Source organism: Nannobrachium achirus (genome assembly GCF_963921795.1).
Source record: "Nannobrachium achirus genome assembly, chromosome: 15".
Classification (NCBI taxonomy): Eukaryota; Metazoa; Chordata; class Actinopteri; order Myctophiformes; family Myctophidae; genus Nannobrachium; species Nannobrachium achirus.
The window spans coordinates 24,587,880-24,611,865 of record NC_137822.1 but is presented as its reverse complement, the minus strand read 5'-3'; the positions used below and the strand labels follow the sequence as shown (position 1 = coordinate 24,611,865).

Sequence of the window (23,986 nt, the reverse complement as noted above, 5' to 3'; positions counted from 1 at the left end):
CTAAACCAGTAGGTATCCTCTCCGTCTGAAAACACAGAAAATGTGTTTTGTGTAAGTATACGGTTAACAGCAATTAATGATTCTTTATTTATTTTTGCTGACTGAAGTGAAGGGCCTAAGTGGAACGTTAACGCGTGTCTCCCAGGTTTATAAATACTTGTTACAGACCTATTATCAGTTTACAGCAGACACCAACAGTAACTCGAGTTACAATTAGTTTTTTCAATGATATATACCGGTAGTATCATTTAATTATTTGACTCTGCATTAGCTGACCATTAATGTTTAGATCAGTGGTGACGAAAGAAAGAGAATAAAAAGAGGTAGAGCGGAGGAAACGAAGAACCAAACATCTCTGAGACAGTGGCCCTCAAACCTTTTCACTTCAAGGACCCCCCAGCTTGGTATGCATTAGGCCATGGGCCCCCATAACTCAGAGAGTGTCAAACTGTACACTCACATGTGTACATTCTCGCAGCTACAGACATGTAAAGCCCGTATCAGAGTCTACGGTGGAGACCTATCCACCGCAAATTTGAGGTGGAAAGCTTTCCACCTCAAGTCAGAAAATAAGTGCAGGCCATCATAGTCACGGCCCACGGTGAAGTCCTTTACCCCGTCTAGACCGGTTCAGGTCGACCAATCAGTGAACGGGGTGTAGAGCCTGTCTGTCTGATAGTAAAAACAGAGAGATGTGTTGGGACTCACGGTGGAAAGCTCTCCACCGTGAGGAATGATGTAACGTTGTAGTTTCATGACTCAAAAAGACTCGAAAAGACTACGCCTTCCACCGTGGACCCGACTATATGATACGGGCTTAAGGGTCCATTTGGTTTCTAGCCATCAGTAACATAGCTTCAGACTCCCCTGGAACCCCCTCAAGGACTCCTGGGGGTCCCCGTACCCAACTTTGAGAACCACTGCTCTGAACTCGTCTAAACAGGTGTCTGTTCTGAATGGGTCTCAGCCCTTCTTCCTGATTGGCTGAAATGATTGCATAGATCTGAGAGTGGACTCTAACCCTCTCAGGCCTACATACACAAATCGTTGTTGTCGGGCAGAAACCTCTCTCTAAAAAACAAAAAAAAAGGTTTTATGTATTTTTTCTTGGTAAATTATCATATTACTCCGTCATACTATACTGCCCTACAAAGGCAGAGTGCAGTAACTACGTTTTTCGGACACACCGACTTATTTGTGTCAGCCAAAGGTCAAATTTTCATGATATTGGGGGATGAACAATTAGCTCAAGAACAGATATACAATCAGTGTAATATCACTTTTATGCCTTTATCTCATTTGGCTGATCAGCTGTAACACTTTTAAACCAATTCTTTAGTGAAATTCTTGTACGTAGTTACGGCACTCTGCCTTTGTAGGGCAGTATAGTGTCACACAAAAGTAGCAAAAATAGCCGATCTACAAGCTCAACAACACGTCGCGAGACACGCTTTGAGCTTATAGATCGAAAACTTTTGCTACATTGGATTTTGAATCCCGAAAAGTAACAGTTTTGGACATGTGAGGTTTCCAGCCAACACGCCCGACAGCGACAAAATCCTCAGCGTTCATTTATCCATTTTTAACTCTCAGAGCCGGCGGTGCAAAATGAACCATGAGGATCTTCCTGTGTACTATACATACAGCATTGCATTAACACACAACAATAATCATTGTTAAATGCCGTAGAATATCAATGATTACCGTTACAATCGTTCTTGCTCTAAGTCTGCTGACACATGTTCAATGCATACAACCAAAGGTTTACTCTAGCTGACATATTTGGGGAAAAGCATTTTCCATCAGATATTTCTCAGTCTACAAACCTTTCAAGAGAATTCAATGAATTGAATTATGTTAATTGAATAATATTTTCTTGTTGATCAGTTATGAATCAACAAGAATCACAAATATGAACTGGTTAATCCGCAGAATGTTTTTATTTTCAGCCCTCACTGTAGTTGTTGCATTATATCTGGCTTTGTATTATATTTTTTAAATGCATGCCTAATACATTTCTAATGTCATTTAATGACATTACCTGATACATTTTTAATGAGTTTGTATGAACGTGGTTTGCTTTGTGGAATGGACACGGACAGCTTTTCATCTAGCCCAGAGAGGTTCAGACGCCAGATGGGAAATGCTGCCCCTGGTGGTACATCTCAGTGGTTCTCAACCTGTAGGTTGAGAACCCCCAAATTATTTTTGGGGGGGTCTCCAGATGTTTAGCTAAATGTTAACATTGTTTTCTCACTCGACAGTAAACAGACCAACATACAGTATAAGTGTATACATGGTATCTACAAGTGACAATTTAGGATTGTAAAGACATTTTTAGTACCTCTGGTCAAACATATTGGTCAAATAGTCAAATATTACAGTCAGAAATTGTGAAAATAGCAGATCTACATGCTCACAACGCCTTGCGAGGCGTTGTGAGCATGTAGATCTGCTATTTTCACAAGGGAATAGATCGAGACAAACTAAATGTAATGCCAACTCCTACAATTCCAAGTGCTTGTTTAGGGTGGGGGGTCCCCAGTTCAAATATGATTATTTTGGGGGTCGCGGTCTGAAAAGGTTGAGAACCACTGGTATATCTGACCAGGCTGGGAACCCTCCAGGATAACCTTTCATGGGTTCAATTAGTAACATTAATAACACGGTGATCCTCTTTGATCAATGACAAAATAAATACAAAATATAAAATAAAATCACGTACAAATAAAAACCACGTAGGAATGTAAACAAAGACGTGTGTGTGTGTGTGTGTGTGTGTGTGCGTGCGTGTAACGCCTCCAGGATTCGAACCTGGAAAGCCAACATCCTAACCACTAGGGGAATTAGACTTTTGGTCATCAGGCAGAGGCGCTAAGCCACTACTGTTACACGTGCACACACATGAACATCTTTATATGAGCTATGTTTTATATCATGGCATATCACCTATCTTTCACAGAGAAACAATGTGTCATGACCACCATTTAAAACAAACATTTACTGTGGCAAAGCTCCGTTTGGGCTTTGGGCACAACGCGGTCTGTAAAGCCTGAGTCATACTTGTTTTTTTTCACATCATGTCGCGCACCGACAAGCAGCCGATCTACAAGCAACGTGTTGTGAGCTTGCAGATCAGCTATTCTCCGTGCAACTAATTATTTATCAGGCCCGAAGGAGCAGAGGAAGCTCCACCTGGCTCATTTTCCTGCAGTCGCCGTAATCTTTCAGCTAGTAGTAGTCAGGAAGTCAACAGGAAGAGGAAGACAAGACAAGGAAGTCTTTGTGCCTCATAAGGATTCCACAGTGAGTGTAAAGCCTGATTGCATCAACTAAATTCAAAGTGGTGTGTGATGTGTCACTGGTAAAAAATGCCATCAACTGGATAAAAGCGACAGTTTCTTCAGTTGAAATGTCATCATGACACTAGGCCCCGTTTAGACTGAAGTCAAATCTAGCCTAAATCTGATTTATTTCTCAAATCCTTTTGGCCCGACTGTTCACACTGCATTTGCAAGTGACCATATCGGATCTGTGTGTGCAGACTGATTTTAACAAGGTCAACCCAAAGCCACCCTGTGTCGACACCTTTGGTTACCGTGGTAACGTTCGAATTCTTAATTTTCCTCTGTCAGTGCAGTTAGGACCTTGTGAACCCATTTTCTGCCATGCCGTGAGATATGTCTTCATATCTTGCCTTGCTTGTTCCTCTACATTTCTCATGTAGGCCTACTAGGCATCCCCCCAAAGTGCTAGTCCACTGTCCACTGAATGGTGCTCGCCATTTCTTCTGTACTGTAAAACCTATGCTGAATTATTGTTTTGTTTTTGTTTCATTACACCCCTTGCGCTCTCATGAATCAAAAAGCTATGCTCACGCTCTGTAATGACGTCAGTGGCGCTCGGGTCGCGCTGCAAGTGACGTTTTGGATTTTGATATGTGACTTGGCTCGTTAGATCAGGCTACTGCGTTCAGTCTGAGACACATCTTTAGAAATCAGATATGAACGAGATCTTAATTAAACCACCTCTGGATGTGGCTCAAGTCACATTTGTAAAAATCTGATTCCATGTGACCTGTCTGCATTTAGACTCATTTAAACAAATCGGATTCCAATCTGGATGTGGCACAGATCTGGTTCAGGCTGGATTTGACTGCCAGTGTAAATGGGGCCTTTGTCACCGAAGAATAAATCAGGTTTAACACATGATGTTTAACACATAAACACACAAGATGCACAGCCAGTGTGGTGACCTTAGATGTTAGGTGTTCTAGTGAGAACGCGCACGGGGGCAGGTGCTATAGTTCACTGTGACGAACAGGTGGCTCAAGCTTGTGCGATAGGGCGGTGAGGACTTTGTTAAACTTCTCGTAGCGCTCCGTCTGGCTGCCCTCGGAGCCGCGGCTGCCCCACAGGAGACGCATCTGGAACTCAGTCTGGAAGATCTCAAGCACCTCAGCTCTCTCCTGGAATCCTGGGGGAGCGGGAGAGGAGAGGAGAGGAGAGGAGAGGGAGATGTTAAAAGGACAGGAAAGAAAAAAGAAGATAATATATTTTTGCTTTATTAAAGTTATTTGTTGAGATTTGTATGGTGTCCGTCTGTCCGAGTACCTGGAAAAGTGTGCTATAATCTTGATGTGTTAGTATTGTTAAAAAGGGGAAGGGGTCACCCCTTTAGTATTTAGAAACTAGATGCTGTTATCTTTTACCTTCGCATAAATACATATTGACAAGTATATTAGATAAATAGCTGCAACTTGATTTGGAACTGTTGATAAAGGCTTAGGTAAGGTTAACTGGGGGCTGATCAATACGTGATCAATGGTAAGGCTGATCAATAACAAGATATAGTAGAAAACACTGGTGTGATGTGATAGTTATTGGCACGCTGCCCAATGCAGTGGTAATGGCCTCAGACTGGAAGCCAATGGCCACGTGTTGAGGATCAATGCTGTGAACATACGACCAAGAGCCACATACTGTACACATGCGCACACAGTTGTTTAGGCACTGATGTGGCTAGAACCTTGGGTTGTATAGCTAACACCGGGGCTCCACTGCAGCCATCGGCAACGCAGGGAATGTTCCCTTTTTAATCAACTAGAAGCTGGGCCGCCCGAACCTGGCCAACTCGGAACAATGTAAATAGGGAATGAATGTCCCGCCCTTTAATGCAAACCCCATTATACCTGTTTTCATAGGACCCGTTTTGACCATTTGTCTGCCTGTGTCCATTTATGCCCATATATGGAGATATCTGTTATCTGTCTGTCTGTCAGCGTCCATTTTATGTCCATATATGGAGATCACTGCAGTTATAGTTCTGGGTCCATTTTATGCCCATATATGCCCATATATGGAGATATCTGTCTATCTGCGTCCATTTTATGCCCATATATGGAGATCTCTGTATCTGTCTGTCTGTGTCCCTTTTATGCCCGTATATGGAGATCTTTGTGATTCTGCATCCATTGTATGCCCATATATGCCATATATGGAGATATCTGTTTATCTGCGTCCATTTTATGCCCATATATGAGATTTCTGTCGCTTTTTCAAACAGATGGTCAAAACGGGTCCTATGACAACAGGTATAATGGGGTTTGCATTAAAGGGGGAACCGGCACTGTGTCTGCAACACAGTCGGAGGCACAGACAGATACAGAGATCTCCATAATGGGAATAAAGGGACACAGACAAACAGATGGAGGAGGAGACAAACTTAATGCAAACCCCATTATACCTGTTGTCATAGGACCCGTTTTGACCATCTGTTTGCCTGTGTCCATTTATGCCCATATATGGAGATATCTGTATCTGTCTGTCTGCGTCCACTTTATGCCCATATATGGAGATCTTTGACCATCTGTTTGCCTGTGTCCATTTATGCCCATATATGGAGATATCTGTATTTGTCTGTCTGCATCCATTTTATGCCCATATATGGAGATCTATGCAGACACAGTGCCAGTTCCGGAAAATCCTGATGTCAGACATCAGAATCCGAACCTTTCGTGCTGGTTCCAGAAAATCGTGTATCGGGTCGGGTCGGGTCGAGGCCGAGCACTGCACTACCTGCTGCGGTGGGGAACGCACGTGCCGAATTTGAAATAGGGAATGAATGCCCCACCCTTTAATGCAAACCCCATGAATGCCCCACCCTTTAATGCAAACCCCAATATACCTGTCATAGGACCCGTTTTGACCATCTGTTTGTCTTTGTCCACTTATGCCCATATATGAAGATCTCTGCACACACAGTACCGGTTGCAGAAAACTCTGATGTCAGACTTTATGCCCATATCTGGAGAACGCGCGTGCCGGTGGGAAGAAGGGTTCTCGAGATACGCGGATTACATACATACATACACATTCACAGAGATTTTGTGTTGACTCATGTGGCGTACGTGATGTCAGAGCCTTTTATGAAGTGATGTCACAATGACTCAGCGCTTGCGCCGATTTCCTCCGGAACAGCCTGATGTCAACAATCAGCTCCGCATAAGGAGATTCCGAACGTTTCGCGCCGGTTTCGGAAAACCGCGAGTCGGGTCGGGTCGAGGCCCGGCACTGCACTCCGCGCGGCGGCGGGGAACGCGCGTGCCGAATCTGAAGCCGGTGGGACGAACGGTTCTCGAGATACGCGGATTACAAACAAACAGACAGAGATTTGTCGCATTTATAGATAGATGAAGGGTGCTGCTCCATTGCCGGCGTTGCACTGCGTTCGGTGACGGCGTCCAACCTCAAAATTAGCCCCGGTTCATTTTTTGACGCCGTCCGGCTCTGGCACGATGCCTGATGGCTGCAGTGGAGCCCTGGCATAAGTGGCCATGTTATGAGTCCAAATATCTTTTTTTTTTTTTGTTTAGTTTATTTGATCACTCAGACACTCACATACATTTTTACAAGTCATACATCCACTTAGTCATTGTTACATGTGATCAAAAAGAATAGGCTGAAGCTGAAAGCTTGTGGATCCCTATCCTACTTATTCATGGAGTAAAATACAGTGATTAGTTATAGGAATGTTTGAAAATCAAGGATACATCGGCCTCATAGCAGATATGAGAAAAAATGGAAACAAATTAAATGGAGATAAAGGAAACATAATAATTTAGAAGTGTTTAAGATTTAAGGATACATCAGCCATTGATGATCATTTTCTCTTGCTTCTGTGCTCTGTGTTCGAGGGACTGGAAGGAGTGATTCCATTGAATGGCAAAACTAAAATCACACTTTTATAAGTTCTGCTATAGGCCTTATAATACCAATCCAGACATGTGTAACGGAGGTGATCCGAACCTCCCCACCTGGCTTCGAACCCGGGTCTCCCGCGTGAAAGTCCAATATCTTAACCATTACTCCAAAGGGATATCCCTATGGAACGAGGGCAGATACTAGACTTTTGAGGCTTCAGGCTGGGGCTGTGACTCTCTCCACCACACTAACCCCCCTTTGACCTCCTCCTATGGGGAAGCCCGGATCCGGGTCACGGCACCAATGTAACAGAGGTAATCCGAACCATAGCACGTAATATTTAACTACGGCTATAGGCTTTTGTTCAAACATGTTCTTCAAAACTGCAAAAAGGTTTTACACACACATACTGTACTGATGGCATATAGTAGACAGGACATATGGCTGGTCAATATGGCCCAAATCAAATATTGCGATAGTTTGACGATAATATTGTAGTATGACGATAATATCAAATTTAATTTACATTTTCCCCCAAAACATTCAAAAACAGCGCAGCCAAAGATAGCACATCTACAAGCTCACAAGAAGTTGTGAAGCGACACCTTGTGAGCTTGTACAGTAGATCCTCTATCTTTGCTATTCTTAAAGTGTTCGTACAACAAAGTATACGGTAGAGTTTAAGTGGTTTGTTAATCTGAATCTTACCCTGTAGTTTGGTCTCTGCATTGGCCGTGTAGACCCCTCCATGGTGTGCGATGGTACGAGCTGCCTCCAAGTGGTTCATCACCACGTCCACGCCTGCCTCCACGCTGTCCCATGGGTCCAGACTGTCCCCTAATGCCACCCCTCGCTCCAGCAATGAGAGGACAGGGACAACGTGCGGGAAGGAAGCGCTGGACAAGACACAGCTGTCTGCAAGCACGCACAAAGTCACAAAGTGTTAGCAAAGTTACAAAATGGATAAACTAACACAGAAATGACAAGCATACATGTACACAAACACACCTACATGCCCACAAACGCACACACACAGAGGTTCTCACCCTTGCCGTCATTCATGTTCTTCATGAAAGGTTTGAGATTCTTCTCATAAAGGATGGCACCCTCCGTATGCCTCTGGCGTAATGTCACCCACGTCTGCTCCAGGCGAGAGATCTGAAAGGGGTTGTTGTGGGTTGTGGGCACAGTGACACACATTTATTTGGAAAATGTTTGCCTATGACATGCCCTAAAACAGGGACACCATTTTGAAAGTGGTCAATAAATGTATCGTTGCAGACATGAAAAACTAAATTCTATGCACTCAGTGCCAAACTAAAATCCAGAAGAAATTTCAATATGTGAATAAAATATTCATACAATTACTGCAATCTTAGGTTAAATGCAAATGCTAGGAATTGGCAATTGCCATCCACTGGGACCCCAAATAAGGCTACTGGTGTAGAGACATTAAACATGTCATATCTACCATACCTGGGGCAGTTCCAGGGCTCTCATCACAGCGGCGAAGCCAAACAGGTTGGCCAGGTTGCCCTTCAGCTCAGCAGCCAGCTGGATGGTCTTATGGAGCAGCGCTGCTCTCTCCTCTGTGCTCCCTGTACAGCCCAGCAGGTCCACTGCCATCATTATGGACATGGTGTAGAACCTGCACGGGGGAAGACATGGTCTTATATCAGGGGTGGGCAACGTTGATGATGGCGAGGGCCACTATATTTCCACCTTCACTCCAGAGGGCCACATTGCATATTGCTACGTCCTACTTTATCGGCTATTTTTGCTTCTTTTGAATTGGAATCCTGATTTTTATTTTTTATTGGAATCCTGAAATGTAACATGTAACACATTTAGTTATATACTCATGTTAACTTCATGAACTTAAATACAAATACATTGGACATAAAAAAATTACATTTTAATACTGCTAATACTAGTCATTAAGCTACTAATATAGGATTTTTTTTTGTAATATATTAGTATTCCGGTATCAACCTGTGGGCCGCATAAGTGAAGGTTTTCATGGAAGCAGAGAAAGTGTGTGCGTGTACTGTACACTAGGGTTCAGGTGGTTAAAGACCACACCAACAAAAACATAAAAACTAGCAGTTGAGACCTATTGTTATTGTCAAGGAGTTAGCTCTTGTCGATAATGAACATGCATTGGTATTTGGAGGGTATTTGAATGGTTTTAGTTGTCTATAGCCCTAAATAAATATCTGTGGGAATTTGGTCACATCAAGTTGACAGATCATCCTATTTGGCTGAAGAGCAAATCTAGTAGAGATACTTTTCATCTGCACTTTCATCTGCACTGATGAAAGTGCTCATTTTGATCCCCTGGAACCCCCTCAAGGACCCTACTTTAAGAACCATGCTATACAGTATATCAGTGACATTAAGTGGTGAGTAGCTAAGCAAGTACCTCTCTAACAGATCAAGTCTTAGTTGGTGTCCATGTGGAAGTGTCAGCAACTCCAACCCTGAGGAAACTCCCATCGTCCTTTGCATCTCCGTGGTCACGCCCAGAATCCTTGCAACCTGCCCAATGCAACAAAAAGGTCAAAACGGTGTGTGTCTCTCTCTGTGTGTGTGTGTGTGTGTGTGTGTGTGTGTGTGTGTGTGTGTGTGTGTGTGTGTGCGTGTGCGTGTGTGTGTGTGTGTGTGTGTGTGTGTGTGTGTGTGTGCGTGTGTGTGTGTGTGTGTGCATATACCGTGCAGTCCACCATGGTGATGTGTTTGGCCACCGTTCTTGCGTCGACCTCGGCCAGCAGCTCTTTGACTCTCTTCAGCACAGACATCTCCAGAGGCTTGTTCTCCGCTGGCATCAGGCTGGACTCGTACCTGCACCAGGACAACGTGTTTGAATGCAGTGGTGTGAGGTAACGTATGTACATTGTATAATTTTGAGGTATTTGTACTTTACTGGAGTATTTCCAATGTCAAATACTTTTACTTCTACTCCACTACATTTCAGAGGCAAATATTGTACTTTTACTCCACTCCAATTATTTGACAAGTTTAGTTACTTCCTACTCTCACCTATGGTCATGAAGTGTGGGTCATGACTGAAAGTATAAGGTATAAGCGGTACAAGCGGCAGAAATGAGTTTTCTCAGACGGGTGGCTGGCATCTCCCTTAGAGATAGGGTGAGAAGTTCAGTCACCCGAGAGAGACTTGGAGTAGAACCGCTGCTCCTACACTTGGAAAGGAGTCAGCTTAGGTGGTTTGGGCATCTAGTATGGATGCCTCCCGAGCGCCTTCCTAGGAAGGTCCTTGATGCGGGGACCACCAGGGGTCCTTGAGGGAGTTCCAAGTGGTCCCCAGCTAAATGATAGGAACCAAATGGACTCTTATGGGTATGTAAAAAGAGAGGATGGGGAACCCACTGACCTGGACGGTTTGAAGGAAGAAGCCATCTCCAACTGTGGAGCGCCGAACAGCCCGTCCCCTCCTTCCTCTCCCGCCCCGTCTCCCCGCCCTTCCTCCACCCGCAACCGTTCCACGTAGCCCTTGGCGGGGGGTTTGGGAGGGCCGGCGGCGGCCGAGCACGGCCTGAGGTCACAGTAGCTCCCCGCCGTCTCGGAGGCGTGCGACTGGTAGCCGCCGGTGGCGTGCTGGCGATGGGCGGGCGAGGAGTGCGCCGAGTGGGACGTGGGGTGCGCGGCGGCGGGGTGCTCCGGGGGGTTGTTGTTGGCCGAGGGGCTGAGCTGAGGGTCGCTGGACCGCCGCAGCACGGGAGAGGGCGGGACGACGGCCAGCACACGCCCACCCGACTGGGTTCTGTGTCTGGTGACTGGAGAGAGAGAGAGAGAGAGAGAGAGAGAGAGAGAGAGAGAGAGAGAGAGAGAGTTGAGGGGTGAGGAGTTACAAGCAGTTTCTAGTCCAGTGCTGGAAAAAGTACTTTTACTTGAGTAAAAGTATCAATACTGCAATGTAGAAATACTCTGTTACAAGTAAAAGTATGTAATTCAAAAATGTACTTGTGGAAAAGTACAAAGGTATTGGTATAAAAATGTACTGTAACAAAAGTAGAAAGTACTCATTATGCAGAATGGCCCGTTTCACAAGTTTTCAAATGTTTAAAATGTATAAGAATCTTTTGACCATGTAGATTTTCAAATGGCCGAAATGTATATACTGTAGGGCTGAAATGGGTAATATATGTTTTGTAAAAATAATCAAAATCTGCAAACTAAGTAAGTTATGTCAAGGACCTCCTAATTGATTAATATTAAGTCACAGCCCCCCTTTAAAAAATGTGGTGCCAGAGACCCCCATAAGAGAAGATGTGTCTTAATTTTGCTGGGGACCCCCTAAAAACCCCTTAAGGACTTTGAGAACCATTGACATTGTGTGTGTGTGTGTGTGTGTGTGTGTGTGTGTGTGTGTGTGTGTGTGTGTGTGTGTGTGTGTGTGTGGACGGACATTTATGATTGTGTCTGCAAAACTCACTGGCACTGTATGCGGGAGACAGCGGGGTTTCCCCAACGGGCGATAAGGGGCAGCGGTACTCCTGAATCTGATCCATACTCATGGCACAGTTCCTCATTGCATCTTTATGATGGTGGATGGTTGATGGGCTGCAAACACAGCATTTTCAATACATTAATTATGTGACTGCCGTAAAGGGAGGAAAGGGAAAGAACTTTACAAGGAGGTAGTGCGGTTAAGGGCTATATGCGTTTATTTGGTCTCAGATGACAGAAGCCAAGCGGCTACGAACGTAAACGCTAAGCAATTACTTAATAGTGGGAGGTGAAAGGAGGAGCATCAAGGAGTGCATTCCACAGTGTAGGAAGCAGACTGGTTTACAATAAAAACCCGGGAGACTGGATTTTATCGACACAGCACCTGCTTAATGCCAACATTAATTCAATATTTAATAGAGCAGAGGGATCGAGTGGCTAGGGCTGGACGATATGGAAAAAAAATATATCAAATATTTTCACACAAATCTCAGAGGATATCAGGTCACGGTAACGTTATCTTAACAATATATATTGCCCAGCCCTAACAGGTGAATACTGAGGGGGTGTGTGCGTGTGTGGAGAGAAGAGAAGACAAGACAAGATTCAGGTGGGAAACAGTGAGTGAGGGCTCGTCTGCAGGGGCGCCACAAGGGGGGGAAAGTGAGACTGAGTAGGGTCCAGGGTGGAGGGGCCCTAATTATTTAATACTTTAGCTATTGAAAAATAGCAGATCTACAAGCTCACAGCGCGGCACCGAGTGCCGCGCTGCGAGCTTGTAGATCTGCTATTTTTTAAAACTCGCAAAAACGTGTGCAAATCTTTGAATATATGTATTTTTTAAGCAAAACAATTCCAACTCAAATTTTGCTTCTGGGGGGGTTCCTGGAACTACATATTTTGAGATGGGGGTCCGTGGTCAAATACATATCATTTTGGGGGGCCTTTACACGAAAAGGTTTGAGCACCACTGACATAGAAACATAGGTTTTTCAAAAAACCTTAGAAGGATTTGAAACCCTCAAAGACTTGCACATATTTTCACGATTTCTAAAAAAATAGCAGATCTGCAAGCTCACGGCGTGGCACTTGGTGCCGCGCTGTGAGCTTGTATATCTGCTATTTTTCAATAGTTAAAGTACCCATGGCCCGGAATTTGGTGCGACACCCCTGTGTGCGTGTGTGGAGAGAAGAGAAGACAGGATTCAGGTGGGAAACAGTGAGTGAGGGCTCGTCTGTGTGGAGGAACTGGGTTAGTGCTCGGAAAAAAACAAACATTAGTGGCACACATACACACACACAGCACACACACACACACAACCTGCAATTGGGTACCCGCTCCGGCTCTGGCGGTGGTACCACTGGTGTTTCAGTCGGACTGGGGCTGTCTGGGTCGCTGATTGTACGTGACAACAAAGAGCAACAATGAAAAAAACAACAATAACGAACAAGACTACAACACCCCACAGCAAACACGATGAGGGCCTCTAACATGGCACGTATACACATTTCTTTGTTATATGGCTCCCGAACAGGCTCCCGGTAGTGAAAACAGATCCGCGAGCTCACAACATGTCGCATTTCGATGCGTTGTGAGCATTTTGTGTATACGTATAAAACAGGGCATAAGAGGTTAAAGGCAACTTTGTTTTTTTACAACAAGGGTTCATATTTTAGATAGTCATTAAAGAAAAGAAAAGATGAGTGTTAAAATGTTTTCATTTAGGGGCGCCTGGTGGCCTAGTGTACCAGGCGCATACCACATTTTCGGCATCAATGCCTGTCGGCGTCGCCGGTTCGATTCCCGATCCGGATGGCCTTTGCCGCGTGTCACTCCCTGTCTCTCCCCCGTTTCCTGTCAGTCTACTGTCCTATCCAATAAAGGCAAAAAGCCCAAAAACAAATATATAAAAAAAAAAAATGTTTTCATTTAGTTCTTTCTATCGTTTTTTTTTTTTTTGCATGCATGCATGCCCCCAGGTTGGGGGCATGCATGCACGTGGCTAAATATGTATTTTTAGGAACAATAATTATAAGCTCATTCCCAAGATGCACCACAATCTTTCTCGGACAGGTGTGACTTATGGGGGCTGGTGTAAATAGTAACAAAGAAATTGCCGGCTTACTGTGTCATATTTAGACATATTTAGCCACTTGTACGCATGCCCCCACCCACTTAAATCAAAATACTAAAATCGCTAAAACAATAGAAAGCTGTAAATGAAAACATTTCAACACTCTAATTACAATCTAAAATATGAACCCTTGTTCATATCAAAGTTGTCCTTTAATCAGACTTAGAATCAATTAGAGTGCTTTCGCGTTGATTCATTGATATACAAAAAGCAAACAATGATAACGTAATCGGCACACATACACACACGCACGCACACAGGCAGGCAGGCAGGCAGGCACGCACACACACACACACACACACACACACACACACACACATACTCGCACACTCACACACACACACACAGTGTCCTCTTCTCACCTGTGAGGTATCAACTTTTCAGTAGTCAGTCCATCAGTCATGGTAACACTCCTCCTCTTGATGTACGCTCCCCTCTGACTGGAGGGCGAGTAGGCAGAGCCCTGCTTGCCATGGGCCAAGGCGAAGGTGGCCTCCAGGTAGCGCAAGGGGAGCGTTCTGCAGATGGGACAGTAGATATGGGCTCCGCTGGGCTGGGAGACGGGCCGCCTCTGGCCCACGTAGAACCGCACGAGCTCCTGGACCGAGTCGAAGCTGTCAGACTCCAACACGTACTGCACCTAGCAGACGAGGAGAGGAGATCTATTTAGGCCCTAGAATTATTGAATGCTTTAACCGGTGAAAAATAGCAGATATACAAGCTCACAGCGCGCGAGCTTGTAGATCTGCTATTTTTGGGAAAAAGTTGTGAAAATGTGTGCAAATCTTTGAATATGTGTATTTTCAAAGCGAACGTTTTGTAACTCAAATTTTGCTTCTGGGTGGTCCCTGGAACTAAATATTTTGAGATGGGGGTCCGTGGCCAAATACTATCATCTTGGGGGTCCTTCACATGAAAAGGTTTGAGAACCACTGACATAGTAGTCTCTCAAGAACAGACTAACTGGGCTCCAGTTAAGTGAAAAGGACCTTTTCTTTGACGATGGCCAGACAGATTGCTGACATAGAAACATAGGTTTTTCCAAAAAACCTTAGAAGGATTCAAAAGACACTTATGGAATCGGGTCAAAATTCAAATTTTCACGATTTTTCAAAAATAGCAGATCTATAAGCTCGCAGTGAGCTTGTATATCTGCTGTTTTTCAATAGTTAAAGCATAAAACAATGATACACAATAATGTGTACCCGTTCTGAATGGGTTAACTTGAACTTGAACTTATGCCATATCACAATAATATGACGTCCAAAATTGCAGATGAAAGCTTGTTTCATATAACAACAATATGGATGTAATGTGTATGTCGTTGCTGTCAGGCAGAAACTATCTCCATATTTTAAAAATCCTTTTGTGTTTCTTTCATAAATGAATGCCCTACTTGATACTCCAGCGTCACACAAAACTATCAAAAGTAGAAGATATACAAGCTTGAAAACGTGGTACGAAGTGACATATACTTTGAATATACTTTGAGCTTGTAGATCAGCTACTTTTCTGTTTTGTCTTTTGTTTTATTTTTTCATTTGAATCCTGAAAAGCAACAGTTTTGGACATATGATGTTTACACCCGACATGTGTGACAACATACCTTGGTGTCATTAGATTTGACCAGGACTTTGCTGATCTTGAAGTGCAACACTTCGTGGTCCCATCGACAGGTCAGCACGTAGTCCCCGACACTGGTCAGAGAATCACGCACCAGGAAATCTCCGTTGCGCACCACTAGAGTCTCTGACACCTGAAAAGACAGTGACATGATGAAGAGTTTGTCTGGTGTCTTTTTAGACAACAATGAATAAGGCAGAAAAAGAAAGTAACTTAAGCACTTGAACCCAAGCATCCCTTTCCTGGCTGGAGGGGATCATTCATTGGCCAAAAACAGCCGATCTACAAGATCGCAACGCCACACGTTGTGAGCTTATAGACCGGCTGTTTTCAGCAGAGAGCTTTGGTGTAGAGGAAAAAAAAGGAGCGGACCAAGTACGGAGCCAACTCAGGCCAAGTTTAGAAAGTAAAGATGTTTTGTATGAATGTACAAAACATTCATACAGATACAATGATGTTCATGTATGAACACACACACACACACGCACGCACGCACGCGCGCGCACACACACACACACACACACACACACACACACACACACACACACACACACACACACACACACACACACACACACACACACACACACACACACACACACACACTCTCACACACACACACACACACACACACACACACACACACACACACACACACACACACACACACACACACACACACACACACACACACACACATAAAAACTTCAATCAATCAATAACCATAGTTCACAGAGCTGCTATTCTGTGAACTAAAATATCATGATTTTATGGAAAGGCATAATTTAGTTGGGAGATTGAAATTTCCCACACTCTGGCCTAACGATAAAAATAGAAAAACTTAGCTAAGTTCAGAATATAAAGCCTGCCAATTTGTTCATGGCAAATATTAGTCATTCAATGAGCCATCTTCTGGGCAAGAGCAAAACCAAACCAAAACAAAGTAAGAGGGACAGAAGCCAGCAGAAGTTGTTTTAATATTAACAGAGAGTCAACAGATATTATGAATTTAAATTTGGTTGGTCATATGGTAGAGTAATGCAAATTTTAAGCAGCATTGTCTTCTTCTTTGAAACCCGCAAGTCAAAGTCAAAGACATGTCATGGCTGTGTCACCAGTAGGTGGCAGTGTTTACACATGTCAGTAGACATGACATAAAAACCAAGGCAATATCCTAATCTTATGGCAACCAAAATGTATTGTGTTGATATGACTATGCACTGCTACTCATACTCATTAACCACTCACTATCAAAAAGGAAGGCCATATTAATTATTATTTATTAAGTTTGAAAGAAAGAAAATGGTTTGTTTCAGCTGGAGAGGTGGAGTTTTAAAGAAAGAAAGAAAGAAAGAAAGAAAGAAAGAAAAGGTGGAGTATTAGGGCCCTCCAAAGAGGGTGTGTTTGGGATCCAGTCACCATAGCAACTAAGTATTGTTTTGGCAGCCAGGGGGCTTAGGGATCCCCCAAGTTTACACTGGGGCAAATTCATGAATAAATGAATAGATTATGCAAATTTGAATGTGGGATGACGCACAGATGGTTGTTCTGATACAGCAAGAGACAAGTGGTAAGCTAATTTATATTTTGTTGTGACTGTGTAGAGTGTGTAGCTTGCCAAAAGTTGTTTATTTTTGTCGTATGATAAAGTCTAAATGGGATTTATCTCCAAGCTATGCCATTGTGCATGCAATGTGTGTGGGTGGGAGGGTGCATATGTGTTTTTATGTATCAGTGTGTACATAATTTATATGGTGTTTGTGAACCCCTCCCCCACCAAAAGAAAAGAAAGATTAATTGTGTCTCCTGTAGTTCTTGCTAAGGTAACTCTTATTCGGACACGATTTGCTGTATGAAACGGTTGGGAAGCATCTCCTGCCGATAGGTTGTCTGCAGCGGATCGAGACTGCTAGTATCGACACGTCGATGGGAAATTTGCTCAGTTTTGAGTTTTTGTTGTCCGTGGGGCATTAATAACTTGTGATTTTTGCAAGTCAACTCGACTTTCGTTTGGATGTTAAGATTGTAGATTAGTTAATTAATGGCTGAGTGAAAACTTCCTGTGCTTCATTCATTCCATTGAAAAAATACAGTTGTAAAAGGAGAGAATCCTGTCCTTAACAATAAGCAATCATACTGTTTGAATCCTATACACACGCACACATGGAGCAAAAAATATTTTTCCTCAACTTTCGACTTTCCCTGGTGTGAGTCGACTTGTGTAATGAAGTCGACTGAGTCGACTTGGCAACTTTTTGGTTAATGCCCTAGTCTAGACTGGAGTGAAGCTGTACTTTGTCAAGTACAGTTTCACATACTCAGAATTGTTCCTGTGCATTTGCCCATCCTAACTGTTATGAGCAGTGGATGCCATTAATAGAGACTATTGAGAGCAGTTAGGGGTCAAGTGTCTTGCTCAGGGACACTTTGACACAAACGCTGGATGAGTGGAGGGTTGAGCTGGCAACCTTCATATTCCCAGAAGGCCTCTCTCTACCCACTCATGCATGGCTGCCATACATTGGCTGCCTTACATTGGCTAGAATTAAGCAGCTGTCTGTTTGGCACCATTACCCTTCTCCCAAATGCCAAGACAACTTCTACTGAGCTATATTTGCAGATGCTTATATGTGTTGAGGCAGAAAGCATTTTATATTATGTAACATACTTGAAAAGACTCACTCTACTATGTAATTCGTAGCACAAGTGATTCTTGGCATGTTCAAAAGAGGACACCTCAGTTAAATCTAGTGTTAATTTAACACAGAACATTTTACCGTGAAGTTAGCATTTTGTTTTGAGTGTGTAATGGACTGAAGATAACTGAACCAATAGCTACATTTGCTATGGCAGTTGAACCGCATGTGTAACACTTCAATAGCAACACGGACACGGATGGAAGAACCTGTAAACCTGTAAACTTGAATCCTATCAACAAAAAGACGGGTTCCAAAAACACTGTAGCAGTGTTCATTTGGTCGACTAAAACTATGACGAAAGATTTGATGATTAAAACTAAGACTATTATGTTGACGATTTCGTCAACAAATAAAAACTAGAATAAAATGTTAAGGAGGGATTAGTGGACAAGAGATCCAGTAGAACTAAAAGTAAAGTCATTTTATGCTTGTTTGCGTGTTGCACTCCCTAAATAGCAGATCTACAAGCTGTAGATCGGCTATTTTCAGCAACCAAGTGTAAAATCAGCCATTATGACAGCATAATGGCTTGCCAAAATCACATTTTGTCAAAATCAACAGTAGATGTAGTCGACTAAAATCTTATTGCGACCGAAGGTCGCAGTTTACTATGAGAAACGGCACAGCTTGTCCGTGCAGACTTGTAAACTGTTTTACGGTCTATGGGTTTGCCGCTCTGACATCACATTCTGGCTTCACTGTGATGTCACACTAACAGAATCCCTGTTATGCCCATATATGGAGTTCCCTGATGTCATCAATATTAAGCAAATATCTAACAGGAGTTCATATGGGAATGCCCCATATATGGAGGCCATATCGGCTACATACCACCAGAATCCATATGGCCAAGACAGATGGCCAAGACAGCCCATATCTGTGTGGCTGGTTCTACAGACAGGGATCTCCAGGTATGAGCATAACAGGGTATGATGTCAGATGTCATATATATGGGTAACTGGTCCGATATACATCACTGGCCAGATGGCCAAGAATTGGCCCTTTTGAGCTCGCCCTTCAGGGCGAGGTCGCATGTCGCCCTGAGGCATCTTACTAGTGATATATACCAGGTCCAGTAGTAGTGTGCTGTTCAAATTAACACTGACCGTTTGACCCCTGCTATTTCAAAATGCAGCAGCCAGAGTATGCTACTGTACTTGCTGGGATGAAAAAAGCTGAAGACATTATTTAATTGGCTGTTAACTGCTCCCCGTGTGCTGTACTAACAGCACCCACTGCTACTAATAGATAGAATGGGTAACTGCAGGGCCAAATTTCACCTAAGTGCAATTGTACAAGCAGTGGTGGAAAAAAGTACTCACAGTTTTTACTTTAGTTTACTTTTAGTAAAAGTATCAATACTGCAATGTAGAAACACTCTGTTACATGTACTGTAGAAGTCTGGAATTCACAATGTAGGCCTACTTAAGTCAAAGTATAAAAGTATTGGCTTCAAAATGTACTAAAAGTACCAAAAGTAGAAAAGTAGTCATTGTGCAGAATGTCCAACTTCACAAGTTCAAAATGATTATAAATCCGTTGAAATTGTGCATTTATATAGCGCTTTTATCCAAGGCGCTTTACATAGATTGTGCATTACATTCACCCATTCATACACCCGGTGGCGGAGGAAACCATGCAAGGTAGTCTACCAATCTACTCACTGGGAGCAACTAGGGGTTCAGAGTCTGGCTCAAGGACTCTTCGACATTCTAACCTTTATTTAACCAGAAACACATTGAGACATAATCTCTTTTTCGAGTGGGAACTGGCCATTAACTCAGAGGGAGCCCGGATTCGAACTGGGAACCGTTCGGGAACCCTTTGTGCTCTAAAGCCGGTTGCTCTACCCCTGAGCTATGCTGTTGAAAATAGCTAAAATGGTTGAATTATATATGGGGCTGAATGTATGTTTTGTAATACTAATCAAGATCTAAAAAATTGTAATGAGAGTGAGTAAAAGTAAAAATGTTGTATCCGAGATGTAGTGGAGTAGTGGGCATGAAATGAAACGTCGCCTCACAGAAATAGGGACGCCAGGTTTTATTGGTTAAAATAAAAATTTACGATGGTATAGAATTTGCCTCTATATTGGGAAATGATTAACAAGTACTAAAAACGTTTTTAAAAAAAAGTACCAAGTACCCCAATGTGCACATCACCGACAACGAGGACCTAATCTGGGGAATGCACACAGTCCGTGGCAAAGAGGGCGAGGCAGTGCCTCTGCCACCATACGCAGTTAAGGAAATTCAGCAGTGGTGGAAAAAGCACTCACCTTTTTTGCTTAAAGTAAAAGTATCAATACGGCAATGTAGAAATAATCTGTTACAAGTAATTGTCAGGGATTCAAAATGGAATTAAAAGTACAAAAGCATTGGTATCAAAATGTACTTAAAGTACCAAAAGTAAAAGTACGCATACCAAAAGTAAAAGTACGCATAATAACGCAGAATGTCCTATTTCCAAAGTTTTCTAATATATAAAATGTATTAAAATCTTTTGAAAACAGCAGAAGGTGGTGCGTTGGGCTGGGCGTACAACAGTGAGCCCTCTCCCGCCCCTGCTGGGTACTTACGTCAGCAGATGCTTTGGGAGAGCAAAAAAAGATTGTGAAAGCCAGGCAACACCGCAGACATGGACTGTTTTGGATGATGCGGAAAGCATTTGAGGTGTCTTAAAGCACGGGGCTCAAGGCTGAGGAAAGCCTCTTTCCGCTGTTACAAGCCGTAAACAAGGAAATGGGCAAAAACAATAAAGAAAATTAACCTAAATAAATACACAATTTGTTTGTAGGTATTCCTGTACAGTTTGCTCAATCCAATATTGCACAATATATTTATCCAGGGTATCTGTGTGCATAGTTATGGCTAATTGTACATTCGTTAATCCAGACACTAAGCTACCCCCCATATTGCTGCTATAGTATTCCCTCATGGGGCTCTTTTTTCGTCTTACTGTATCTAATTATCTTAGCCAGCTTTGTTATTGTTGTTAAGTTGATATTACAAAGTACCGTGTGGAAATCTCTGAAGTAGATAACATACTTAGCATCTGTCTACAAGTAAACAACATACCTCGCATTTTGTGTCATTAACCGTTAATTAACAGTAGCACAAGCGGGAAAACAAAACCCTGATTGTGACACAAATAATTAGTGCGGTACTTGACAAACAAGTCACATTCATCTTTGTGCTCAATGCAGAGAGGGCCATTTAATGCACTTATACTATGCGAGTCAGTCCACTTATGAATGCACAGAATCTGTGTGTGTGTGTGTGTGTGTGTGTGTGTGTGTGTGTGTGTGTGTGTGTGTGTGTGTGTGTGTGTGTGTGTGTGTGTGTGTGTGTGTGCGTGTGTGCGTGTGTGTGTGTGTGTGTGTGTGTGTGTGTGTGCGCGTGTGTGCCACATATCTCGAGAACTGTCTGACTGGTTGACTTCAAAGTTGGTGTGTGTATCACAGAGGACCCGAGGAGGGTGACACTGTGTGTGTGTGTGTGTGTGTGTGTGTGTGTGTGTGTGTGTGTGTGTGTGTGTGTGTGTGTGTGTGTGTGTGTGTGTGTGTAAGGCAGTTGGCTAGACATTCCCTGTTCGTGGATATGAGGAGACGCAAGGTCCCTATAGCCAGGGAGTCGGAGCCCCATTTCCTAGGGTTCAAAAGAGTCAAAAGAGTCTCATCAGACTGGCCGGACTTTAATGATTTGTGTGTACAAACTGGAGTGTCACTGGAGTGGGTGCGGTCTGACTCTGAGACTGTGAGGGTCTAGTCTGAGGACATCATATCTGACCCCCTCACCTCTGTTGGAGCAACAGTGACCTACGGAGGACACACTCGCCTGTTGACATCCACAGGTGCTCGCAGGACCCTGTATGATCTGTTCCAACATCAGCAACAACAACACTGGACCGGACTCAAACTCCAGGGGAAACTAGCATGTCTTCCCTATGCAGACCACTCTGTTTCCCATTCATTTCTCAGGAACACTGCTCTCAATGAGGACATTATCACCTTTACAGTAAAAGCCAGGTTACAGGTCCTTCCCACCAAACTCAACCTTTCCCTCTGGTTCTTCTCCACCCATGCACCTCATTGTTTGCATCACACCACAGGGCTTGTTACAGAAACCATGTCACACATTCTGAATGGCTGCTATGCCTATAAAGGACTTTACATAGCACGCCACAACAGAATAGTTGATCTCATGATCTCTCTGCTAATACACCAGATGTTGTTGTTGTCAATGAAGGAGACAAATCAGTTTCCATTCTTGAAATGCCCTGTACCTTTGATTCTAGCTTAGAGGAAGCCTTTATGACCAAAGTCATTAAATACCAGCCGCTCCTACGAACCATCACAGAGCTAGGCTATATAGGTGCAATCTATTTGTATTCATCTTTGGCAGCCATGGACATGTACATAGGTTGGTTGTAAGAGGCTTCCAACAACTTGGGATGCCAAAAAAAGCAGCTAAACGGCTTGCAAAGTTCTGTGCAATCTCTTCTACTATCGGTAGTCACCAAATATGGCGAAGGCGTTGTTACATGTACCCTTGAATGGTGTGTGGTTATTGGATATTTGTCCAGGATTTGCTGACTGTACATTATTTACAGCACCTTGTAATATTTGTGTCCTTGTACTGTATCTCCTTGTACTGTATGTGGACATAAATAAATGATTGAAATGTGTTTACCTCTCTGGGTATGTGTCCATGGTACCAGCCATGGCTTCTGATGTCAGCAGCGCTGAGTCTTAGCTCCTCCTCCAGTTCCTTACGGAGTTTCTCAGGAGGAGACTCCAGCAGATACTTCTCCTTCGAAAACTGAAGAGAAACAAACAAATAGAACAAGAAATAAACAAATTGATCACATCACAGTCGGGTGAAAAAACATAACTTTTCAGGAGATGGGGTAAAAAAATAACCTTTGTTCCAATGGATCCAGCATAGTTATTATTTTATCGCAGGCTCTTGTTAAAGGACAACTTCACCTCTGGGACAACCAGATCTTATTTTATTGTTGTTTGGGACAACGCAATCCTGGGTTATTTTTTGTGTTCAATCTGTGTTTTTAGATATGTTAGTATTTCAGCATGCAGCTACTGGTCATATGATGCAAATAGCTCAGGATTGTGTTGATCGTGTCCCAAACAACAATAAAATAAGATCTGGTTGTCCCAGAGGTGAAGTGGTCCTTTAAAACTCTTATTGTGCCAATCCCGAACTAGTTTGGCTTTTAAAAAAAATAAATTATATATATATAATAATATATATATATTTTTTTATTTTTTTTCGAGCCGGGCCGCCGTCCGCCATCTGTTTACACGGCCCGCGAGAGCGTCGCGCCGCCGATATTTACCATCCACTCCAATGCAATCCAGGATCTTTAGAGCTCATTTTCTCTGTTCCATGCATATCCATGAGGTGTGCAAGGTTTAATCATGGCTAAATCGCTGAAAATAGGGCTTCTAAAATGCTTGGTAGCCAATAGCTAACTTCAAGCTAACTTCATCCTGTTCCTGTCCATGCACAAAGGAAAGTGTTCAGGCGCGTCATGGCTGCGCACGGCTTGTGCATATACAGCGCTTGTCTATGGTGGATTCTATGGCCATTGGGCGCCCTCTAGTGGTGAAAAGGTGGCACTGAAAGGGTTAATACTTAACCCCACAGACAGATTTAACCACAAAAAAATAAAAATAAAATAAAAGCGAAAATAGCAGCTCTGCAAGCTGACAGACTTTGTAGATTGGCCTTTTTTCGCATTACATAATGATAAACACGTCATAACATAGTTTGAATTAAATAAATATGAACCTTTAAGTCTCTGCTGCAGCAGGGTAGAAATACTGTGGTGCAAAGACTTT

At 43.2% G+C, this 23,986-nt stretch overlaps 1 protein-coding gene across 1 annotated transcript in view; it reads right to left on the bottom strand.

Moving 5' to 3' along the window:
* Window positions 1–4,245: 4,245 nt before the first annotated feature.
* The window catches only part of sh2d3ca (SH2 domain containing 3Ca), a gene marked incomplete at its 5' end in the record, with an annotated part of 61,497 nt that continues 41,756 nt past the window's right edge, over window positions 4,246–23,986 (bottom strand). The window contains 12 exons of the mRNA XM_080742609.1: window positions 4,246–4,476; window positions 7,911–8,117; window positions 8,249–8,360; window positions 8,679–8,850; window positions 9,625–9,740; window positions 9,914–10,043; window positions 10,594–10,996; window positions 11,656–11,783; window positions 12,991–13,065; window positions 14,167–14,444; window positions 15,411–15,560; window positions 22,818–22,946. Coding sequence (XP_080598735.1) covers window positions 4,301–4,476; window positions 7,911–8,117; window positions 8,249–8,360; window positions 8,679–8,850; window positions 9,625–9,740; window positions 9,914–10,043; window positions 10,594–10,996; window positions 11,656–11,783; window positions 12,991–13,065; window positions 14,167–14,444; window positions 15,411–15,560; window positions 22,818–22,946 — 2,076 coding nt within the window. The 3' untranslated portion in view covers window positions 4,246–4,300. The remainder of the gene's footprint in view (window positions 4,477–7,910; window positions 8,118–8,248; window positions 8,361–8,678; window positions 8,851–9,624; window positions 9,741–9,913; window positions 10,044–10,593; window positions 10,997–11,655; window positions 11,784–12,990; window positions 13,066–14,166; window positions 14,445–15,410; window positions 15,561–22,817; window positions 22,947–23,986) is intronic.